Source organism: Phaethon lepturus, unplaced genomic scaffold (assembly GCF_000687285.1).
Source record: "Phaethon lepturus isolate BGI_N335 unplaced genomic scaffold, ASM68728v1 scaffold8102, whole genome shotgun sequence".
Lineage (NCBI taxonomy): Eukaryota > Metazoa > Chordata > Aves > Phaethontiformes > Phaethontidae > Phaethon > Phaethon lepturus.
In genome coordinates this window covers 63529-87813 of record NW_010521177.1, presented here as the reverse complement: position 1 = coordinate 87813, position 24285 = coordinate 63529, and the positions used below count along the sequence as shown (strand labels likewise).

At 48.7% G+C, this 24285-nt stretch overlaps 1 protein-coding gene across 1 annotated transcript in view; it reads right to left on the bottom strand.

Moving 5' to 3' along the window:
• Positions 1-8069: 8069 nt before the first annotated feature.
• The window catches only part of LOC104616421 (ankyrin repeat and SAM domain-containing protein 1A-like), a gene marked incomplete at its 3' end in the record, with an annotated part of 51814 nt that continues 35598 nt past the window's right edge, over positions 8070-24285 (bottom strand). Inside the window, exons 12-13 of the mRNA XM_010281426.1 lie at positions 16840-16906; positions 8070-8176 (exon numbers count right to left, since the gene is read on the bottom strand). Coding sequence (XP_010279728.1) covers positions 8070-8176; positions 16840-16906 — 174 coding nt within the window. The remainder of the gene's footprint in view (positions 8177-16839; positions 16907-24285) is intronic.

Here is a 24285-nt window from a genome sequence, read left to right as displayed (position 1 = left end):
CCCCATGCAGACTGGCAGCGTGACAATGGCAACGGAGGGAATCGGTCATGGTTGTCAAATTCAGGCAATTTTATTGAGAGAAAAAAAATTAACTGCCACTTTAATGGCTTTTTTAATGTTTATTGGGCCCGGAGCTACTAATGAATCAAATGTAAGCATCCCACTAAATTGCCAGTTCTGGTCCACCCACTTTGCTCCTCAAAATCCACTCCAAACTCGCAGCTCTCCGTGAAGTCCATTTCCATCATCTGGGGAGCTTCAGCGCAGCTCTGCCACGTTTCCTCGGTCAGAGCTGCGGGTGAGCGGCTGAAATGCGTTCTCAAACCCTGGATTCTTGCATGTCTCCGCTCCCACCATTCTCAAAACCCCAAAAAACCATACCATCGTGGACAAAGCACAGTCCATAACTTATGAACCACCCAAGTAGCGTCTGAAACCCACTGGAGAGCTGTCAAAAAAAAAAATCATTTCATTGTCTGAATCGATTCCCACTCAGACGCTTGGCAGAAACCCTTATGCAAGGGTCCAATTCCACTCTAACGGGGTGTTCATCCAAGGCATCAAAATCAGTCCGGGGACCAAGGAAGAAATGCATTTCCAGTAGGTTGGCAGCCATGGTGAACAGTAGACAATACCGTGTAATGTGGCTGATGAACTCCCTGCCTATGCCATATAAATAAATGAAAGCCATTTTAGAAATAAATCTGCCAGCCGTCGTGAACCAGGCCAAAGAGACCCCCAAATCTGATCGGCAGTCGTCAACGGGGGGACTGCCAGCACCTGTAGGTATTAGCCACATTTCCTTCCACCCACACCCATTTACACGCTCAGTCACCGAACGCCGCTGCAGCACAGGGTTTGGGAAGACCAAGTCCAGAACCAACCACTTAAGAGCTTCTGCCTGGATGAACAGAGCTTGCTTCAGCTTGAAACCAAGCCTACCTGCCCAGGCACGAGCTACACACGAGGGCTTACCTGGGTCTACGCTAGAGTGTTCTCCATGATCACACCAAGTTTTCTCTTCATTTCACCCAAGCGTAGAAGCAAGTGAAACCTTGTCTGTGGGATCTCCGATAGGTCCCTATTCTTCATAGATCACTACTGGGTGCAAAACACCGCTGGAATGTATCAGTTCAGTTTTCCCCAGATGACTACTATAAAATGACAAATTTTATACGAAAATAGAGAAAAGCTCTGGGGCACACACATTCTCAGAGCGCACTAAAAGCCTGGCTGCTGCCCAGGGGACCGGCATCTGCGAGCCAAGCTGGGTCGTTACAAAGTGGATCACGCAAAGCAGAGCTACAATGCGCTGAGGACACCAGGAGACGTCCCATGCTCCAGCAAGACAGGTATCGGGTGAAAACGAAGATTGTCTAGTGTCAGCCAGCACCCAAAACATGGGGATTTGCAGGGCAAAGGAGACCCAGCTCCGTGCTGGGAGGGTTGTCCTCGGACCCAGCCTGGCAGACGCTCACTGAGCTGCACTTCAGCTCAGCTCCCACAACAAGCCAATGCCCCAGCCCTGCGTTTTTATCAACCATTTGCTTGCGCGCGCACGCACACACAAACACACACACACAGAGGAGAGAAGAGGAAGGCTCTTTTGTAACGAAGACCACTGCAGGATAATCTAACATGGCACCGAATTACATTTAAACAAATTAATGTCAGTAGTCTAAATTATTTGCAGACACCCTGTTCTTCCAATGCCATCATGTTTCTACCACTTCTCCCCAGTTATAAAAAAAATAAAAAACCCAAAACACAACAGAGGAGCCCACGGCACTACACAAGGAGAACAGATTTCCGTTTCTGACGCTGTCTTATTGAATCAGCATTAGCTGCTTTCCACACACTCCATGGGAACCCAGGCTTGAACAATAAAAAAAGCCATAAAAAATGGTTTATGTTCTCTTTTACCTGCTCATTTGTGAATCAAAATATCTTTGGACCGAATAAAAAGTTCAACTACAGAATAATGGTACAATTGCCAGAGCATGTGAGGTCTGCCCTTCTCAGATGTCAGCCTGAAAAGTTGTCTGGGGTAGCAGCAAACATTCAGCCCTCCAAGGGAAGGGAAAAGCTTTTGCAAGCATCTCGGACACATTTATGGGATCCATGGGATCACAAAATACTGTAGTGAGAGTGTACGTAATGACATTTCCTTCCCCACTTCTGTGGGGGAGTTCCACCATGAATAACTGCAATTCCTTCTTATTACGCTGGCAGTGTCCCTTCTTTCCCCAAACACAGCAGAGTCCTGCCTGGCCTTTTCCCCGTGGTCGTTCCCGTGTTTGCCGCAGGGCACTGGGATGCACTGTGCATCCACAGTGCAAACCCAGTTTCCCATGGACTTCCCAAAGGGAGCATCTGCTGCAGAGGCACTGGTGATCACAGGAGACACGGTGGGACCAAGCTCTAGAAGCAGCAAATTCCCTCTTGGTCCATATTCTTGTGACGTTTTTCCTACTCTTACAGCTCCCCCAGCTCATTACCGGTCAAGGACAATTAAATCGATTTATAGTGCATTTTTCTGAGTGACACTGCTCACTCCTTGCTACAGTTTTGTGATCTGACCTTTTATTTTCCTCCTCCGGTGAAGGATAAGGCAACGGGTCTCCTGAAACCCTGCGCACACCCAAGGGCTGCATTCTTCCACGTGGGAGGTAGCCGCGCTGGCTTCTCTCGGGTGGTGGGGTATTCTTGGTTCATTAGTACTGTTCACATTTGCCATGCAATTCTGCCGAGGGTTTTATTCCACTTGCAAAGCTGTATTTTTGCTAAGTCAAGGACAGCACAGCCAACGCCAGTAATGCTCAGCTAGCAGCTTCAGTTATGTTTACCCATTGCACAAATAAACCTTTCCCCTCGAACGAAAGGATTCCAGTAGGCTGCGAAGCAGCGAGGAAGAATTTGAAGCTCCATCTCCATTTTAGCTTTTTTTAATCTCCAGCTGGCTGAACAGACTGCCTTTCAAATTAAAGCCCCATATTAAAAGCAGAAGCTGAGCGTCACAGTGCGATTGCCCCAAGCCAGCAACGCCGGCGGCGAAGGTCACTCGGTGGCAACAGAAAGGGTGAGCGAAGGAAGCTGCTCCCTTGGACTGTGGGGTCATGCTGGAGGGTAACAGCAAGAAAAACAGGGAAAGTCTCTCTCCATTGCCCATAAACACAACAAAGCTGCTGTAGGCAACTTAAAGGGAATATAAGAATTTCTCCAGACACAGAAATGTGGCCCAATATGCAGGTGTTAGTATTTGGAAAGAGAACTCAAGTCTTTTCTAAAACTAAGCTACCTAAATCCATCTTTTATAGCCTCTTTCTTCCCTCAACCAAGGCAAAAGACACACGGTCTGGAATAAACGTAGGCTTCAGTCCCTTTCCAGAAACACACACATCGGCAGGTACACTTTATCGTCATTTGCTTGCGCTTAAATAATCCTGCTGACTTCTGTTAGCAATATCCACCCTTGACTAAAGTCACTACTCGATCGTTTACTCTGAACTAGTCATAACCAAGCTTGGTTTTGCATTGACTATGACACTGGTCAGTGCCACCGAGATGCTCTCGGGTGCCGTGTCCAACACTGCAGCACTTTGGTTCTGCAGATTGAACAGGAATTTTACATCATGGAAACATCGATCAAGAAACTTTGCTTTCCATGCTGGAAGAGAGCAACAGATCAGTGAGACCAGTGCTGCAAACTCAGCCCGTCTGCAGCGTCGCATCCCAGCTTCAGTTCCTAAAGCACCCAGCAGCCGTGGCCAGGAGGGTAACGTGGCATTTACGCATTAACACCCGCGACTGCCTTCTCCCTACCATGGTTGTGTTGACTTGTTCTTCTCAGATAACCAATTCACACGCCCTCAAAAATCTCTCCAAGTTCCAAAAGTCAGAATATTCACAACAAACCCTGTCTGACACCGCTCAAGAATTAACTGCCATTACAAGTAATACTCTTATTATTTGTCCTGAATTCCCCCAAAAGAGAAACAGCTGGTAGAGACACGCACGCAAGGAGGGTCAGTCCTGACCACCACTCTTACCAAAGCAGACCTGAACTGCACCAGAAATTTTTAGTTTGCTGACAACTGAAGTGCTGATCTCACAAGCTTCTGGGCGAGGTGTCTTGCTGGAGCACGAGGAACCAGCTCTAAGTTCCTAAAACTTTGTCCCGGATGCAGAGCTGGAATTCCCAAGAGCAGAGAAGCCTCTGCTCAACGTTCACAGCCCACTCCAGCTATCTGCTAAAATACGCTTCTGCCTTCCTTTTTTTATAGGAAAACCCAGAAGATGTCCGTGGCTCACATTACGGTTTACATCTCCAACCCTCTTCAACATAAACCTGTGAAAACTGCAGGTCTCCAAAGCCTCTTGCAGCCGTCCACGCTGCCTGCTGAAGCGTACGAGCAGAGCCGGAGAGAGGGAGCAGGACTGTCACGTCCTCCCCGCTCGCCGGTTCTCCTCGGTGCTGCTGGAGATGCAGCTTGCACAGAGCCGTCACCAGCGAGACGGCCGGTCGCGTGTCCCAGGAGCGCAGCTAATCACCTCGCAACCAACCTCTGGATTTCTGAAAAGAACGGAATTATTATTCTTGGAAACAATGCATGTTTCTGCCTTCCTAGATTAACATCCGATTAAGAAGCCCGATGTATTTACAGAGCGCTTTCCAAAATCACTTTACCATACCGTGCGCTCACGAATCGTTCCCCTTACCTGGGGGGGTAAGGGCTTTGGTAATGCAGGGTGCAAATTAACACAAGAGCCAAGTGAAAACACGCAGGAAAGCAGGAATTCCTGAAACCAGAACTGGCTAAACTCAGGGCTACAAGAGCACTAAGAAACACCATACAAGCTTCTGCACCCTCCAGCTTTTGTCTCTTCCCAACTCTGTACTACCTGCTGGGTAGATAGCACGTTTTAAACATTGATTTTTCATAAGTGAGGAACAGCACCAAATGCCCCCGTGCCTGCAAACAGCGGCTTTCACCCCGTCCCCGCCGCCGTTACAGGACACGCTCTTTGTCAGACTGTTTTCTCAATCCTACTTCAAGTTACTGTCTACTGCAGGCTGAGCATTCCTCCCAAGTATAATTATTAAGGAGCTCTTCTTCTAGGACGCTGCCTCCGTTTTACGGCTGTGCTATCACGACACATCTAACAGTTTGCTCCTGCAATACTTTCCCTGTCGACTCAACGTAGAAGCTTCTGGTTTGCTCAGAAACGGACACCTGGGGAGCACCCTCGGCACGTCGAAAGACCCCCGCAGCACTACATGCGGGGAGTAACGCAGTGCGAAACCTTACGCAGAAAACAAGAGCGTTTCCCTATTAAGAGACTCCCAACTTCTTAATTTTTGCTACTAAAACTTAATTAGCCTCATAGCCCATCTGGCAATTTGCAAACCATTACCCAGCATTCTTTGGACCTTGAAATATTTAACATAATGAGGGCCTAGTAGGGACTAATCCTTTCACAGAAACCATTTAACGCCAAGAAAACAATGCCACTTAGTTTGAAATATTCTTCGTTAGCAACTGAAAGTGGTAGTTAAAGAAAGTGTTATGTAAAGAAAAAAAGGAATGGACAGCCTGCCACACCAGGAGCCAAGCCTCCAGGTCCTTTCAGCGCTCGCCGCACTAGCCAGCTTCAGTGTTTACAACTTTAATAATTCATCTGAGAACGTCAAAATCACCACTAAAACCAAATTAACTACTTGTTCCTCGTTTGTACTGTACCTGAAGGTTTTACTCCCACATCAGAAGCTGAAGGCGAGTTACACCACAGAGGCAAAGTGTCTTAATAATTAAACTTTCATACTGGGCTGACTGTATTAGCTTGAAGTTCCCAGGACTTGGATGAAAGGATTTAAAGGCAGTCTTAGCACAGGTGCCAGAGTCAACTTCCTAGTAAAAGTGATAAGCAGCAAAATGGAAACCAGCCAGGGTTTGCAGGAAATCTTTCTTCTATTATTTGACCTTTTAAAATTGAGAGGAATGAGTGAAGAGAGTGTCCCACCTCCCAAAACCGGCAGAAGCTGATTTCCTACACTGGGAGCGGTTACCCAGCATGGGATGGGGAAGAAAAACATCCAGCTGTGAACAATATTAAAAAACAACTCCTACCACATACACCATAAAATCACATTATGAGACCTCTACAAGGAGCCTTTGCTTTCATCTTATAAATGACAAAAATCCACATCAGATAGTTTGCAACGAAGTGTTGCTATTTGCTGCAAATAAGCAGAGTCAATAAAAATACCTGCTTCCGAGCCGCCAGCTCCTACCTCTCTGGGGACGAGTGGAAAGTTAATTTCTGTCGTTGTTAAACTCCTGTGCTGAGAAGTTTAGCAGCACACTTGTCAGGCAGGACCAGTCAGAGTAAAAGGTGGTTTTAGTTGCTGACCGCTGGAGTGAGAGCAGCCCACCAACACCACAAAGGGCAAAGATCCATCACCAGAGGATCCCAAGCAAGGATCTACGGGGTGTTATTTAATTTAAATCCACTGTACCATCTCCAGAGCATCCCACAAGTTGCATCAGAGCACCCCGGCACGCAGGGATGCTGAAACCTCACGCAGAGCTGAACGCACCTGCCTGAAGCACAGCGGTCCCAGTGGCCGAGGACCCACCTAAGGGCTGGGACCAACCGAGTGGGACACTTGGGGGGCCGGAGCCCCCCGGGAGGAGCTGGGGAGAGGCGGCAGGAGCTGCCCCTCGTCCTGCACGGCTGCGGGCAGTGCTGGAGCCCTGCGAGGGTGCCCAGGGCTTCTGCGGGGGCCGCTCGCCCCAAATCCTCCCGGGGAAGAAGGAAGGTGCCGTACAGCCGTCGGAACAGGATACGGGAGGGGCCGGAGGGTGCTGGCAAAGACCTTCGCCTGTCGCCCGCAGTTGCTCTACTGAAGGTGCATAAACCACGGTAAAATCCAGCTCTCGGAGAGCGCTGGCCCTGCCAGGCTAAGGGGAAACAGGGATAAGCTGCTTGCCATGGAGGCCAGGAGGTGTGGCTGGATACGGCCACAGTATTCAACGTTCAGGGGTGCCCGGGGGTCCTACGACATTCACAGGGACATTCATCCTCTTGGTCAGGTCATTTTTTAAAAGCGTAATTACACCTTGCCTTTAAGTACCCCTCCTGACGCCGCTCCGATGTGCACGTCCTTGTCCCTCCATGCCCTATCCAGTCTTCCCTTCATTCTCCAGCTGCCCCCACGTACCCTCACCGCTGTCAGATGGCGGCTGTGTTTTCCGAACCCCCTTCACCCAGCCCACGATACGGCTGCCAAGCACACACCCTCCCGGATATCACCTCTCCGCACCGTCCACAGTGCCGAAGAGATGCGCCCACTCCCTTTCCAAGGCAGGATATTACATTAGCTCCAAAGGCTTACATCCATTTTTAGAAATTCTTCATTCGCAAAACTTAAAAGAGTCCGCACCCAAAAAGCATTTCTTTCAGTCGTGCACGAAGAACCCTCCCACAGCACCAAGATTTTCTGTCTTTGCAGTTCACCATTCCATACGAATTCGCAGATTTTTACACCATGCACCTTTACGTTTCTAGACACTGGTTATTAAAAAATCCCTCAACATGAAGCATTACCATCTTGTCATCATTAGGTTTCAGAGCCAACAGTGCCAATGCAATTAAGTACAGCTCATTAACATCCTGTGTGCTTAGAGCAAGGATACTTCCAATAAGAGGTCTACCACCTCCTTCATAGTCCAAAACACAGACTGCTCAGTGATTTCTTCAAAAGACTAGTGAATTCCAGTTCCCATTTCTGGAGTAAATTGGAGAGTAAGGACTTAGAGGGCAGAGTAAATAAAATTTTCTATCAAAATTATAGTGAAAAAACTCTAACGCCCGCATTAAACGTGAAGATGAATGACCCAACACAACCCTCATTTCCTCCTCTTGTCTCACCTTCCACACACCCCCAAGACTGCTCTGCTGGGCTGCAGAACCCCGATCTGCTCTGCAGCTGACATGGGATATCGAGAACAACTCAAGGTTTGGCCAAGACATTTGTTAGAGCCCGTGGGTCCCAGCCAGCAACTTACCAAGAAGCGGACATCATCAAAGCCGTTCAAAAGCAGCTTACTCTCATATTGCTGCAGGCCAATGGACTCCAGCCACTCCCCGACACTCTGCTCCAGCATCCGCGAACCTGACGAGAGAGGAATCGGCAGACGCTTGAAAAGGGAAAAACCGTTAAGGCGGTAGCAGCGGCACTCTGAGGAAGACAGATGGCATTGCCACATCATAGTCATTACCGTAAAGAAACTCAAAAAATTTTGCTCAGAGTACAACAAATCAGCTGGGAGAGAATTCCTCTTGTGTGCACAGACCATGGACAACAAGCTTCCAGTGCCTCCGCGGGCTCCGGGTTTAATTTGTATCCCAGTTAACACTCAGAAAAAGAAACATCTCGCCCGGACAAACTGTTTAGAAGCATTCCTGGGACCACGACATCACATGCACTGCTTTCAGGGCTCAGGCGAGTTTCTTGCCAGGCAAACATATGAAGCCCAACCCCACGGGGACGCGGATCCACTCCTGGGCTCGTCTGAAGGGGGCGGGAGGAGGGCAGCCAACTCGCACCCAAGGCATTCCCAGCCAGTCGTAGGTGCGAGGGAATGCAGTGGAGCGGCTCACAAACGCACAGAGCTGTGCGCGTCCTCTCGTCCATGCAACTTCGGGTGCGCTGCCCTGCTCTGCGGGCCAGTGGAGACGGCCAGGAGCGCTGGAGGCACAAAGCAGCTAGAGAGAAAATACATCTTCATGCAGCGGAGACACAAAACAGACACGATGGACTTTCAGAAAAGCAGCAGAAGCCAGACTAGAGCAGCTGTCCACAGGAAGACATGCAAGACAAAGAAAGCACACAAACTGCAGCAGAAGAAAAGAAGGGCTTATACTTTTTTTCCCCAAGCAGTCCTGAAAGAGGCAAACCATGGTAAGGGCTTTTTCTCGCTGTTATTGCGTTAGGAGGAGCAGAGGCGTGAGTGACCCCGAGCACGGGTCCGAGCGCCCTGGCACTGGCATTCTACCGCCTATGCGGACGCACGGCATCTCAGCACGCTGCTCGCGCCGGGCTGGCTGCACCGGAGAGTCCAGCTACACCGCTGCGCTGGGCGACAGCGAGGGAGACTGAGGAATCGGTACAGTTTTCAGCCAAGACTTTCAGTCCTGCCAGGTGTTTGGTGCACGCCTGTGTTTGCCCTTCCTTCATCTTCTTCAGCTAAGCACAGCTGCTGCATCCGAGCCCCCCACTCAAACAGGGAGCAGCTCTGGAGGAGGCGGCATTTTAATTCCTTGCCCCCAAACCACGTCAAAACAAGAAGAAACCAAACGCAAGCACACTCCTTCCTCTTCCTGCAGCAGCTCAAGACCAAGACATGCCCTGGCACCTCCTCTCAGCCTCTGATAAAAGAGATTCTTCCAACACCCTACAGAAACCGTGCAGACAAGCTTTCCCTTCCCTCACCCCTGGGAAGAGAGTCCAGTGCCTTGTTACTCTCCTCTAGAAAAGCTTGAGACCTCAGCTGTGACAAAAAAAGTTCAGAGATCTCCTTTTCATCAGGAAATTTGCTATGCAAGACAGGCAGAATTTTTCAGGCTTCTTAGCACATCTGTTTCAAGGGTATATGCAAATAAAAAGATGATCAGGAAAAGCAAGTTTCCTTTCTTTGACCCTTCAGATCAGCTGAAACTGTTTGGTACCTTCCGAGCCATCCTTCCCACCCCTGCCCGCTGCAGCGGCTGCACAACGCAGAGCTCACGGTGTTATCTGGAAATTCTTGGGGTAAGAGATCCTGCTGCTCTGGTCCACAGGAGAGCTGCTCAGCCAGGCGAGCCGCGCTCGGCGAACTGGAGAGCGCCGGCCAGTCTTTCTAGTGCACGCTGCAGCACGAGAAACGCAGAGATCACAAAAGGTTTCCGTCTCCCTCCCCTCACGCAGCCTGTGCAGAAGGGCAGCTTCTAAACCTGGAATTTATGCAACAAGCTCCCGCTCGCCCGGGGTCTCCATCCTTCCCTTCCGTCGATCCTTGCTGGTCCGCCCGCAGCCGCGTCCCCTCGCCAAGCAATCGTGCGTCCTTGCGGAGCGCTGCAGCGGCGTGCTTTGTCTGAAGGCAGCGAGCTCCAGGCTTGCCGTTCCACTCTCAGTCCTGTCTCCTGCTCTCGCATCGCCTGTCCCTCCCTTCTCTTCATCCTCTTACCCCTCCCAGCTTTTCCATCCACTGTACAAGCAGCGAGCAGCCTTCGCAGCAGAAGCTGCAGGAGAGGGGAGGGAGACAGCAGCTCTATAACTCTCCAGTGGAAATTACTGACTTCTCAATATTTACTCGATGATAGACTACACGGCTTGGGTTTTCAAAAAATGATGTTACAGGTCTGCTTTGACAGTTCCAAGTGATTTGCGGCTGGCTCAGAATTAATTTATCGAGAGAGAGGTGAGAAAACTGCTTGCTGCCTACTACAGCATTTCTGGAAACAGTCAAGAGTATTGGCAGGGGGAATGAAACCACAGCATTTCCTTCCTCTGAGCTCCTGAATTTCATTTTAAAAAATTATTTACTCTACTTGGTCTTTTGTACACTCGTAAATGTATTTCTGCTTTTAAAGGGGAAACCTACAGTGACAACCAAGTGTAGGTTTTCTGTTCTTAAAGCCACTCCAAATCAAGACAAAATGAATGGGGGTTAGTTGGAGGGAGGGGAATGGAGGGGTTTACTTTGAAAAGAAGAGAACAGAGGCCCTAAAACGTCCTAGACTGAAAATAAGGAAGTCAAAAATACACTGAGTATCTGCATGTTACGAGGAAGACACGGGAGCAAATGACTCCCAGTCACTGTGCCTCCCAGCAAGAGCCCGATCACGACTTCTGATTAAAACAAACTCCTAATTCTCAGCTCCATCCTTCTCCTTATGCTCCACATTTTGGGAATCCTACCTTTAAAAGGTTTGCAGATGGCAGAGGGGGAAACAGTCAATAGAAAGTAGTTAGAAATAATGAGTATTTAAAAGTTGCAAAAAAAGCAAGCCAAGCAATTCAGTTCCTCTTGCAAGACATTTTTCGAGTAACACGGCTCGCTTCAAAGAAAACAGGAAAAGGAGAGGGCTACCAGGGCTCAGAAAGGTCTTTTTATAGGTTATTGTTTCAATAATAACCTTTAGTCTATTCAGAGGAAGAAATAAGTTTTCTATTTGCTCATGGAAACTGGTAACAGTTTAACGTGAGCTGGTGTGGCCTGAAGACACACGACCAAGCTTCACTGTGAAGAAAAAACTGCAAATCCAAGCATGCGTTGATGAAACCACTCTCCAGGCACAAAGTGAGCATGCAAGACAACCAAGTCAGGCAGTTATTGCCACAGCTGGGGATGATCATCAGCTGAAAGTCCTTAAATCCATTGAGTGGGGCTATAAACTCAGGCAATGCATTAGGCAAGATGGATAGGCAAGGGGAATGTAGTCATTAATGCTATCAGATGGAAGAAACACAGCCAGCATCCGACTTTACTGGAACTAAGATCAATTAGCCAAATGCAGGTTGCTAACAAATTTCTCTCTCTTTTGTCAAGTAAAACACCAAGCAAGCGTCTCAAGTCAACTGCAGAGTTAGCTCACTAAGCCCCAAATGCATTCCCTGTCCAGTGCAGCGTGCCTCCTGCCTGCATCAAGCTGATTTATTGAGCAGAGACCACTCATCTCCTCTATTTTGGGGGAGAGAAATGCTGCCTGACAAATTACTGTAACCCAGCGAGCAACACACAGGTTTCTTGTTCAAAGCCAGCGGTGAGATGAGACGCTGCAGCGCGGCGGGGTTGAGTTTCTGCTGCGAGACCTGCGCTCCCCTACCCCTCTGACCCACATCTGGAAGGAAGAGATGATCACAAGTGGGTTGCTGGAGCTAAATAAATGCGTGACTGCACAACACGCACGCAGAGAAACACAGACTGAATACAAACATCTGTTCCCAGGCCAAAAAACCCCTTTAAAGCAAAGGTGAGGTAGAATCTGGTATCCTTTAAGAGATGGTGTTCCCCGATTCCCCAGCCTCTGAAAAGCACTTACCAACACGGATCAGTGAGACTTCTCCTTTCCTCCCGCCTATACCACCCCACCCTCAGGAAATACATTTGGAAGATTTTCTGACAAGCTCTACCAGGAAATGATTGGCCAAGAAAGAGATTCTAGCTCCAAATTCTATAAAGGTGCCAGAATGCATCTAATTCTCATCCGAGGGCCTCGGAAGTTTAATGTGCTCATCCATTAACACCATGGCAAGACACCGAAGTTTTGTTACGCTGTTTTACGGAGGAAAGCTTTATGGTACAGAAACCAGCTCTTTGCCCAAATTTGTAGGGTAAGGCTGGGGCACGGCAGGGACCTGAAACCGAGCGTCTCGGGGCCTGGGCTTGTTCCAGCGTGACTCCAAGGGTCCCTGCTTTCCCTAGACCCGAGTCCGTTATATGCAACAACTGCCTGTACAAACAAACCCCAAGCTTAATTGCCTCCGCGGCAGCTGCCGAGCAAGGCGTTTTACCTTTGCAGGCCGATTAGCGATTCCAGGCACCAACCTAGTCAGGAGTCCCCGTGCCCTCAAAGTCCACCCGTTTCTGAGGATGCGACAACATCTGGAAAGTTCCCTTGCAGCTTCCTGCACATTGGCGATACGATCTGAAGCGTTGAAACAGCCCTAGCAGAGCCCTGAGGAGCAAAAGCTGAACGCCGCTGGAAAACAAAAAAAAGGGTGCACGCACCCCAGGACACCCCTCATCCTCGCAGCAAGGGGCTGGCAGAGCACTGCCCGCTCTCTGGCTCGCCGCGCTCATAGGAAAGGAAGGAGAAAGAGGGAATATGTCCAGCAGCTGATGTGCGTACGAGGGATCCCAAACCGAGCGTAAGAGAGCATGGCCTGCAGGAAAACAGAAGGACAAGGCAGCTCCTGGGTCTGCCTGCTTCCAGACACGGGTGTCCATTTTGCTGAACACTCCTTGCACAACGGCAGCTTTTGCCAAGGTGCTGGCTCCTCCTCTCCCCTCCATGTTAGACCTCTTCACTAACGATATCGATCCATCACACGCTCTGCTACAGCTACGGACCGGCTTGGGGAAGGGAGGGTTTGTCACAGAGCAGGATACCGAACAGTTGCCATCGGACTAGACCAAAACCCCCACGCCGTTCGCATCCCTCTGCGAAGCCATTTGACCCCGGAAAACATAAGTCCTCATCAGTGCGTAGCGTCTAGGGCAGGCACAGGTTAAACTCCCGCTGGGAACGCACGGTGGATTCTCCTCAGCAAAGCAAAAACCCAAGTGACAAATGGATACGAGATAAGCTTCATTACGGCAAGCGTGAGCGGCGTGTGCGGATATATATTAGCATCTCATCAAGAGGAGACGTTGCCCACCCGGAACAGTTCGGATGCAGCAGTTTGGAGGTGAAGGATTTAAAAGGACAGAATCCCTCGTGGTGGCAGCGCTCCAGCATCCTCCATCACGCTGCAGTAAAGCAAACAAGCTCTCGAGTTCTGCTTTTGTCTTTGCTCCTCATTTAAAGGCAGAGAAGGGGATTCATGCTTCAAGTACAGGGGGGAAGCATCTCTCCTGCAAGCAGCCGTGTTTAGTGGATATCGATGCCTATAGGTGTACTCAGAACAAGCCCAGCATCACCCAAGCTGAGGCACGTGGCAAATTAACCACAGCCAAAGGGCACGGCCACCATGACACCCGTGCTGACCTGCAACTGGCATCACCCCAGTCCTGCTCCCAGTACAGCCACTACCCTAAGAGACGTGGCTGGGGACAACGATCCTCCTTCCCAGAGAAATCCAAGAGGCATCGCGGGAAGGCCGTGTCCCCAAACAGGCAGGACTGGTCTCACCATCAAAAAGCATTTCCTACGACAACATTTTCAAGGAGATTTTTCTAAAACCCTTGAGCAGTACATGATATTTAGGCACCTTCCGTCCCCAGACAGCAGAGTTCATCGGCATCCGTTTAATCAAGCTGTACACGCTGTGTCTCACTACAAACAGCTCCGTTTCAAAAGGCACCATTAAAGCCAAGCAATTATCTCCTCTGAAGGCCATGGACTCGGCTCCATGCGGGAGACGGCGCTCCCGAGGACCCACGGCTCTGCCTGCAGCAGCGCAGAGGACAGGTTCCTTAAACTGCTGGTTTCCAGAGTGAAGCTGCATCCCGGGAAAAGAAAAATTAAAATAAACCTCCCGAGCAGCTCGGAAAAGTGGAAGCGTTGAGACGGTCGGCTGGGAAAGGGGTAGGTTATTTCCCTGCTCTGCGAAGAGTATGCAGACATGCCTGGGGACATTTGCATCGATACCAAGGCATCCTTTCTCTATTAGTGCCATGTCCCCTTCACATCTACTTTCCTCAAAAGAAGGCACAAAAAGTATAGGAAAAAAGGCCGGTAAAATGGCAAAACGATCCTGTGTGATGTATAGAGCTCAGCTATGCAATGAGGTCACTTGCAGGAGCAACGGAGGAAGATTTTTAATTGAGATCTGGTTCTCTCTGCTGCTCCGGACCGGATCCTGACCACAAACTCGGCACAGGGTTCGCTCTTCCCCACGCCCCAGCCACCTCTACTTACAGTATTTACAGAAACGAGAGCGTTTTAACCCAAGATCATCTCCCGTCACTCTGATGCTGCATTGCAGAGATAAGAGTTAATAATAGTTGCAAACATGGCTGGAGGAGGATGTTGCTCTGTTTGAGGAAAATCAATGCACTAAATGACACTACGATTGCTTCTTCACCTTGTTTTATGGAAATTAGAAAAAGCAAAGACAAAATGCACAACTAAATCATCTCACACACTATGTATAAAGTTTTATTATAAAATTAGTAAAGCTACATACTTCAAGGGCAGAGAAGTATGTAGGTGAAATACATACAAAAAGAAGTTGCGATGAGTTTTATCTGATCTGAAGCAACGATAGGGCATCTAGAGTTTTACAGGCAGAAAGCTGGAGAAGAAATGTTAAAATACTCTGGCAACAACATTTTATGGACTGCAGAAAAACAGTAGTTTTGCTGGAAAATCGCCACAACACTGCAGCTACTCTGGATGGTTTGTTTTAGAGGCTGGGGGGCAGAAGCCGCTCTTTATGCCTTATTCTATTGCAACCAAACCAAAACCTGGCCCTTGGTAAGCTCCAGTTAAGACAAACTGCCTGAGCAGGACCCTATGCCCCACACAGGCTTTGCTCAAGCATTCCTGGTCCCCAGAAAATGTTCCTTAATCTGTGAAATACAAACAGCCTCCAAGGGACACCTTCTCACACAACCCAACGTACACCGAACCCCCCGGTGCCTCACCGGCAGCCAGACAGCCCCTCCGAGCCCGCGCGTCCCCGTCAGCTGGCATCTTACCACCCCCAAAAAAAAGCATCCCAACCATGCCTGCAGAGCAGCTTTATAGCCAAACATGCCCAGCAGTGAACATGCAGCTGGGACGAGTGAATTCCCATGGAGATAACATGAATATTTGATACCTTGGCTATAGTCACTCTGATGTACAACTCTAAATACAAAATTCCCATCCCGTCCTCCCAGGGCTAGAAGGATTTTGAGAGCCTTAAAGAACAAAATACTAGAATGTGGAGGGCTACGGAAAGGTTCTGCTGATTTCCAAAGGGACAGACCTACACTTACATAATGAAAAAAAGCCAGGAAAAAAGAGCATCTTGCTACTGCATTATGTATCTGAAACAAAAGCAAGATTGTTGTGGGGATTGTGAGACCAGCCAGAAGACAGATATGCAGTGGCTCTGTTTCAGACTGACTGCTTAAAGAAAATTTTGTTGCTATCCACTAGAGAAGAACAGAAACTTGAGACAAACAAATTTTGAAAGGCAGGAGAGAACTGTCAGCAATCAGTTCGACCTTCTCAGAGGCTATGTCGAGACAACAGTAATTACAGGAGCCAGGAGCAGCAGAACTTTCTATCCCTGGGATGCTGGCTGGAATCCTTACACCATCTTTTAGCTGCAAATTAGATTTTTTTTTTGTACGTGCAGAAAACCTGATCTTCCTCCTACACATCGAGCAAAGTCTAGTTGTGAAGTTTGAAGCACGAGAACCCAGTGGTTACTGGGCTGTGCGAGCAGGGGCAACGAGCCAGCCGCTCCGGAGCGGGCTTTGCTGCTGTGAGCTTGTGGGAGAGCGCAAGAAGCGTCCCAGACCGCTCACACGAGTCATCTCCACCTAAAGGGAAGGACTATAAGGAGTCACTTCAGGTATCAGAAGCCACCAACAAAAACTCCACAATCCTCGGCAATAAGCCTTTGTTTAAAACTATTCAAAGATGCAAAACATCACCTTAAAATCTACTATATCCTAAACAGTAACACTAAACCCCCAAATTTATAAACAGGTGCTTTCAACAAGAAACCAGACCCGTTACACACACCACAGACACAGACACACACACACACTGCTGTCACTGGGTGAGTATTAATCAACACTGGGGTAATTGGGGTCCACCCCTCCTTCCCATCAGACTGGGGGTACCAGCTGCAATGCTCTTCACCCAGCGCATTTCCCCAGGAGCCTCCTGGGTGGGGAGGACAGCTGCGTTATATAAAATCAAATTAATCTACCCAGGGGAGTATTGAATTAAAATTGCTGGTAGCAGTATCGAGCATTACGCTGGGAAGCCGAGGTCTGTTCCTTCTGTGCCAGACCCTTCCTTTCCCTTCTGGGAGTCAAAGCAGGTTGAAGAGCTCTGCACGCAGGAGACAGCACCTTGGTTTTGTCCGGAGCGCAACCAAGACAGACACACAGTAGCTGGGTACGCTACCTGAGATCCTCTGCTGCTCCTGAGAAAAGTCAATGCCTTCGCCGATGGAACTCATGATTTTCTCAATCTGAAAATAAATAAAAAAAGCACATGCTGCATTATTCATAAAGCCTCAGGAAAAGTTAGAGGCAGCCCCAGGATTTCACCTGCCACGTGACTGCCGAAGAAATCCAGGAAAGGATGTTAAGATACCTCTGACACAGAAAAGGTATCCTTAACACCTTGCCTGGAAAAGTCTTCGTAAGGATGGATGGCTCAGAAGGGATGCGCAGAGGTTGGGACTCCACAGAGCCTTCCCTTGCCAGTGCCTGAAAATAAACAGCTCCAACAAAACCATCCCCCTGGATCACAAAATTAGGGAGAAGGAAAGGAACCCCAAACTCCTCAGCTCACCCTGTACAAACATGCAGCCCCACCTCCACCAGCACCATTTCTGGTTTCACTGGAACCAGAAATGCAGTTCACTAACTCTTTCACAGCATGCAGAAAGTAAACTTGGCTTCACCTCAGGCTGGGTTTTGTTGGGTATTTTTGGTTTGGTTTTGTTTTTTTATTTAAACGATCTCATTTCCCAATCCTGCGCATGGACGCTGTGCTCCTCACCACTTCCCCTGAGAGCAGAGATGCTTAGAAAGAGTTTGAAAATAGATCAGATTTGCAAAAGCAGCAACATCATGGGGGCAAATGCCTTAACTACCCAGGAGAGGGAGCTAAAGACAAGTCCATCCCCCGATTTAAGCGATTCCCAGTCAATAGCTCAAGGCAAACCTCATGCAATTACAAAAAAAGGTAAAAACTATTGCCTGAGATGGTGTCTTTTCAAGTCCACTTAAGAGCTGCATATAAATGACTGCATTTGCCACCAAAAAAAAATAAAACAAGTTTTAATTTTCATACAATCTACAGAATACTTGAAGTGACAATAGAAACTTTTCAAAAACAATCCCTGAGCAGAATTTGTAAATTGAAGCTTTCTAATGCAACGCTGCAGAGGGAAAACCGACAGTGACAATTAGGAGGTTAATTCTGTGAAAAGGAAAGATCTGATAAACTGCATCTCAGTCGGTCAATTCAGAATTTTCAATAATCTGAAACCCTGACTATTTTCCAAAGAGCAATGAGACACTCAAGAGGCTCAGGTCTGGTTGCTTACCCCAGTCTTCAACCTACAACCAAGCAGAAAATAAAAACAACAACAAAAAAATTTCCCAGTGAGAGATTCCTGAACAGAAATCTCCCAAGAAAATATTCCTCCAAGGCACTTCAGAGCGGTTACCGCTGAATGCAAAGCAGATACATCGACTGGCAACAGAGAGTGGTGGGAAATGAACTTCAACTCTGACACAACTACTTTTTTTTTCCCCCTCTGGTCTTTTAAGGACAGATTTGGGGAAGGCAGCCAAATTTTCTTGGACCTCATCCCCCAGCCGCCCTTGCACTGCCTGCATCCCAGCGCGATGCTTTGCTTGGTGCAGCCGCACGAGCTCCCAAAACTGCCCGGCGGGCAAGCGGGGCTCCTGGAAACGCTGCGGGGAGCCGACAGCTCGACTTCCAGTCGAAAATCAATGGCAACCTAGAGCTGAACTCCACTAGGGAGTTGTTTTTTTTTTTTTTGTGAAGCAAAACAAACAAAAAAAAGAGCCTTAAAAACTCCTGCCAAGTCAGATCTCCAATAAAGTCCTTCCTGGTTGTGAGGAGCAGACAGGCAGTGCAGGTGTAGCATTAAATCTCACCAGGGAGAAGGCGTTCATGTGAGCTACAGAAAAGTCATTAAAAGATGTGGATTCTCTGCCCCTAGAAAACCATGAGAACGAGCACATCTACTGGGCTTAAAGTCTAGTTAATGCTAGCTTACAGTGAGCTTGAAGACCAGCCTGAAAAAAAAAAAATAATCAGAATTGAAAGTTTAAACATGTATGGAAGAAAAGTGAGGTCTGCTCTAAAAGGAGGTTCCTCTTAAAGGAAGGGTTTTGACATCGCTGGATGGACGGGTCGTGCTGCCAGCACGCTGCCCTGCAGTACGTAAGTTCTTAAGTTCATCGCTCTCCTGCCACTGGACACAACCAGAACTTGAACGTGACCTTTGCTAAACCAGCTGGGAGACACCAGACCCCGGCGCCGGGCTCTCCATGGGGCTGCCGGTGCCGTGCAGGTCTCGGACAGAGGCCAGACGCCATCGAACGCTGACACAAGGGTTAGCAGAGTCGCTAACGGGGTGGCAGGAGGAGCGATCGGATCCCTTGGTTCATAGGAGGGTAAAAATGACAAAAGGAGAACTGATGTGATAGCCTGGGACGTGAAAGCTTTTACCTACAGAAGTCATTCAAAACGTCAATCAAAAACTGCAAGCTATCTGTGCAAGAAACGGGATTTTGTGTTTTAAGCTCAAGTTGAAAAAGATGCGCTATAAAAGGATGAGGCCATGTAAAAGGCAAAAATATCACGATTTTGAGTGGACGGAGGCAGCTCTTAAATGACAAAAATCAGACACAGAGTGGTTCATTTTGCAACTATTTCTTCCGATAAAAATTATATGGCTCGTCATTGTGTCATCTGACCTTGCTATTTAGACTCCCTGTGGCTGAATAAGGAAGCCCCAGAAATACAGCTTTGAGAACAGCAAGACAACGTTGGGTTTTTCTGTCAGCTAACCTAAGGCTCTTGTGTAAATCAGCAACTCTGCAGTATCAGCAACAGAAGTGTGGGATCAGCTAAACTGGAACCAGTTAAGAGGAAAAAAACCTGAATTTAAAGTCTGCCTTGGGATGCTGAGTTCTTCTTCTACCCCGATTAATGCCTTTTAAGGGTTTCCCTTAAAAAGGGAGGCGTTTGTGGCAGTCGCCTTCACTCCATCAGCCCCGCTCCTCTCCACTGGCTCGGTTTTAAAGAACTTTTCCATTTCTCATTAGTTGTGATAGAGCCTGAAGGACGCGTGAGCGATGCAGCAGCTTCTGCTCAAGCCTGCAGACAATGCAAAACAACTGAGAAGTATTAATTGCCTCATATTTCTCAACAGAGGTTACTGACTGGTAACGTAGGTCTCACAATGCACATTTTTGCCAGTCACCATTTCGGCAAGAACCGCCTGCTTTATCCGCTTTTACCCCTCCGAAGCGGCAAATGCTCCCCAGCAAAGCCTCGAAATTCCGCGGCACCCTTACGTATCATGGGTACATAAAGGCCATGCAAGACTGGAGGGGAACATGGGGATGGTGCAAAACAAGCCCCATGTCCAAAGAAGACCAAGGGCTTTGGTACTGACTGTTTTATTCACTTCCATAGGCAGGCGCTGAACCCGAGCTGCGGCAGGATTTCTGGAATGCTGCACAACCCTGAGGGCTTGCTGCAGAATTTGGGTCTGGAGGTCAATTCAGTTCAAGCTCCAGAAGTTTAAGGGCATTACGCTTCGAAGATTTATGTCAATTAGCTTCATTACAAGGTATATTTCTAAACTGGAGCCGCTCTTGTACCTAACTGTCTGGGCTCTGTATCTAAAAGACGTTTACTTCAGCACATCTGGAAGCCTGGGAGGTTCTTTAGTCTCATGGGATCATTTGGAGCAAGAATCACTTGGTTCCAGCCAAGCTTTTCCTATAACCAGTCACCAAGAGGGGAGGAAAAAACAAAGAAACCACAAAATAGGTGGGGAGGGAGAAGAGAGGAGGCGAGGAGAAAAGCGTGTTTGTTCAAGCAGCCCCAGCTCCCTCCGACTGTCTCCCAGCAACAGAAGCAAAGCGCGTTGCAGATCTCTTACGCTGTGCTGGGACCCAGCTCTGCAGACGTGCGGGGACCGCTGCCGGCGCTGCTGGGAAAGGCAAAGAGCACAAGAGCATGTTTCCGTGGCAGATCCAAACCCCGCATTTGCAGCCCCTCTTTGGTCAGAGCTACAACTCTGAACGCTATTTGGCAAGAGGCAGGTAAGCTCCCTCCCATCAGATACTCATTATAAAAAAAAAAAATCCCATTTATTTCCCAGCGTTTCTGCATCAGTAGAGCCAGCACTTTGCCCTCCCCCACCACACTCCATGCTTGGATGCCCTCTCCCACCCTTACCCGCTTGCAGTTTTGCTCTTTCACAATGCAGGATGAAGGTTAAGAGAAAGCTTTAACTAGATTTTTAAGGTCAGCTCCTCTGCTGGGTTTCTCGCTGGGAAGAAGCGATGCCGACTGCAGTGCTATGGCCCTGGAGAGGATGGTGCAGGATAAAAGGACTCGCCCCCTCTTTTCACTTCAAGTGTAGACAAGAGTTTTCTAAAAACAATTTCTCCCTCACGCATGGGGTAAGAGGTGCCCGAGGACACTGTGAATCCAGACCCCAACCCACTCTGCCCCCAGACTGGGCGAGTTCCCTTGCCCAGGGCAGGTCGCCATAGTCCGGCACCGCGAACAAGCTGCTTCCTTCCCTGCATCCCTTTTCCATAGCTGGATTCAAACTGCAAGTGAACTCCGGGTGCCAGGCCGAGCTCACTCGTTTCCATCACGCTGCCCTCTCCCAATGCAAGAGGGACTCGATGCTTTTAAGGATGGGACCGCAGCACTGACAGCCCTGCAGTCTAAACACGGCGCTGAGGACATGCAGCTGCTTCTTCAGCACTAAAACACCCACGAACTTTTCCTCAAAAGCAGGGCAGTGCCTTCTGCTATATAAAGCTGAACGGTAATGAAATAACCACGTGGTAACGGGTTACCTTTCATAACCCATCCTTTGCTAAACATCGGTTTGATCCGGAGGCGGTCACGGTCACGCACGAAGTTGTATTACAATTCATGCAAAGGGAAATCCTGCTTCATGCCCTCAGCTCTCCACAACAAGAAAACACTCTCCCACCTCACACGCCAACTCAAACACCAGTTTATTGCCGATGGTCTTTATTTAACAGTTAAGAGGTTGCAAAGATAAGAATGCTGGGGAAAGACAGAAACCTAAAGAGGGAACGAATGCGTTAAAGCATCCCTAGCCTCCGCAGCCGGTCCTCAGCTGCACTCTACGGCACTAAGATGGGGCTGGAAGAGAGGATACCTTGAAAATAGCCTACACTACAGTTTTTTAGGTTGTTCTTTCCCAATGGTTAATAATTAAAATACAAAAATACCATGTTTAAATATAGCACTGCAGATCAGACTTAGTTGTAGCCTGAACACTCAGTTCTGATTTGTTTTGGCTTAACCTGTTTTTTTCCACTGAAGCACCAAGCATCTGTCCCTGAACAGGTTATGTGGTGGGGTTTTTTGTGTCTTTTTTTTTTTTTACACCCACAGAAATAAAGCCACAAAATCCTTTTGCCTCCTAAATTAACACAATCATATCTGTTACTCCGAATCTAGAGGGGTAGCTGGCTCCACGCTATAAAGATATTTTAGCCCATGAGGCCTGAAACCCTACCAAGAAAGGAGACAAACTACTGCAAAGCTAAAATACTTTGGGAGAAGGAAGGGCTGCAAGGATGGGAGAGAGCCCTTCAGCAAACCCCAAAGCAAGGGGTGCGATGGGAAGGAGTTGCAGAGAGGTTACCAGGATTGAAGCAGACCGATTTATTTTCACATTTGCCTATGTTTTGCCGAAGAACAAAAATACCCTGAAAAAAAGGAGCTGGGTGCAGCTGAGAGTCATCCCAGGGCTGGGGAAGTGGTAAGCTCTTCTGCGCAGGCAGGCAGCCATGAAAACATAGCAACTGGAACTGGCAATTTACTCCAAAACAGAACTTTATCTTAAAACAAACTATCCCGAGCGACTAAGTTCTGATTAATGGAGAAAAAGGTATTTGTTTGTTGAAGGCCAGTAGAAGCCAAGCCAGCTCGGAGGACACGCTGGATGCCGAGGTTTGCTCTGCCGGCAAGACAGAGTCCTGCGAAGAGGACACTGGAGTCCTGCAGAATAACTGCCCACCTCGCAGCACTCACGGCAGAAGCATCTACCGGCTTTCGTCATGAGCAGGATGCAAAACATCTCCTCTCCTCCGATACCAGCCTACACGGCCAGCAGGAGACAGGTCCCAAACCTTCTGCGAAGACCGCGGTGCCCAGGTAAGGGCAGTGAAGCCTCCAGGGACGCTTCTCCTCGGAGGGCACGCGTGGCCCCGTGGAGCCGTCGCTGCGCAGCCAGCCCTGATACGCTCACGATTCCACGCCCTGCCCCGATGAATGTGAAGCCATGGTGTCAATATTAATCTTTCCAGAGCCAACGCTAAGGTTTGGAGCCAGCGAGTCCATTGAGAGAGACAGAAGATGATTAAACAACTCCCAGGGTCTTTTATCACCAAAATAAAAGACAGCCTCATGCAATACAAGCTGTCTGCAGCAACTCGTTTGCATGCAGGGAAAGGAAGCTTCATTCAGAAAGCACAAAATTGAGCAGCGCTCCGTTAGTGTGACACTCACCCAGGTTTGGGGGCATCAGGGCTACTGGAGCTTTCTGGAAAGGGCTTAGTAAAACCTCACCTACGGCTGAAAAGCCCTTACATTTACCATCGACATAAATGCAGTTTTGTTCTCAGTCTCTGCATGAAGCATCACCGATTCCCAAGGACATAGCAAGGTTGTTCTGAGAGAAGAAAAAAAACATAAATACACACCCCTGCATGCCAGCATTTAGATGACCAGATACTGCCGAGAGCTACAGCTCTCCTACCCGAGATGGTCTGGATGCAGGGCTTCCCCCTCTCGCCATCCCCTCCAAGAACAACTGGTGGTCAGAGCACCCAGCTGCTTCGGGCAGTGATCTGCGTCGCCGTTCTGCAGCTCCGCAGGCGTAACACCCCGCACCCCCAGCCAAGCTCCAGGCTCTGAGCCCCACAAAACAGCTCTGTTCAGAGTGAACGAGTGCTTCCTCGCTTCAAAATTAAGGAGGCCAACCAGGAGGAGAGGTTTGTGGAGGTGAACTGGGTGGTTGGAAGCGTGGCTCGGACACCAGGCTACGTCGGCCAACGCTTCCACGCAGCGCGCTCCTCCCAACACCTCCCTCCCGCACGCGCACACACACACGTGCTCCTTTGCAGGGAGCCTATTTCTGAAAAGCCAAATATCACCGTTAAAATCCAGATATGCCTTGATATACAAAGGAGAGCCCCTTTGATGTTTTTATCCTGGAAAAACAGCTTTTGGAGTTAACTCAGGGGCACTGCAGAACAACAACTGTGGAAGTGTTTTCCCCTTAAATCACTGTAACAGCTCCAGACTTGTTAGATCAGGTTCAAAGAGAATTGCTTCGTTCTGCTGCTCTTCACAGGCTCCTCACTGCTGCCTCAGCCCCCGATACCTGGGCAGCTGGAACAGGAACTACGCGTTACCACCTCGGGATGATTTAGAGCCGAAGGTGTGTCTGTGCACGTGCACGTACATCTATGCACACACGTGTAACTACAGCACGTTGCCTCTGGGAACCAAACCAGCAGAAAGTGACTGGTATTTGGTTTTTGTTTTTTTGTTTTTTTTTTCTTTGAGGTGCTT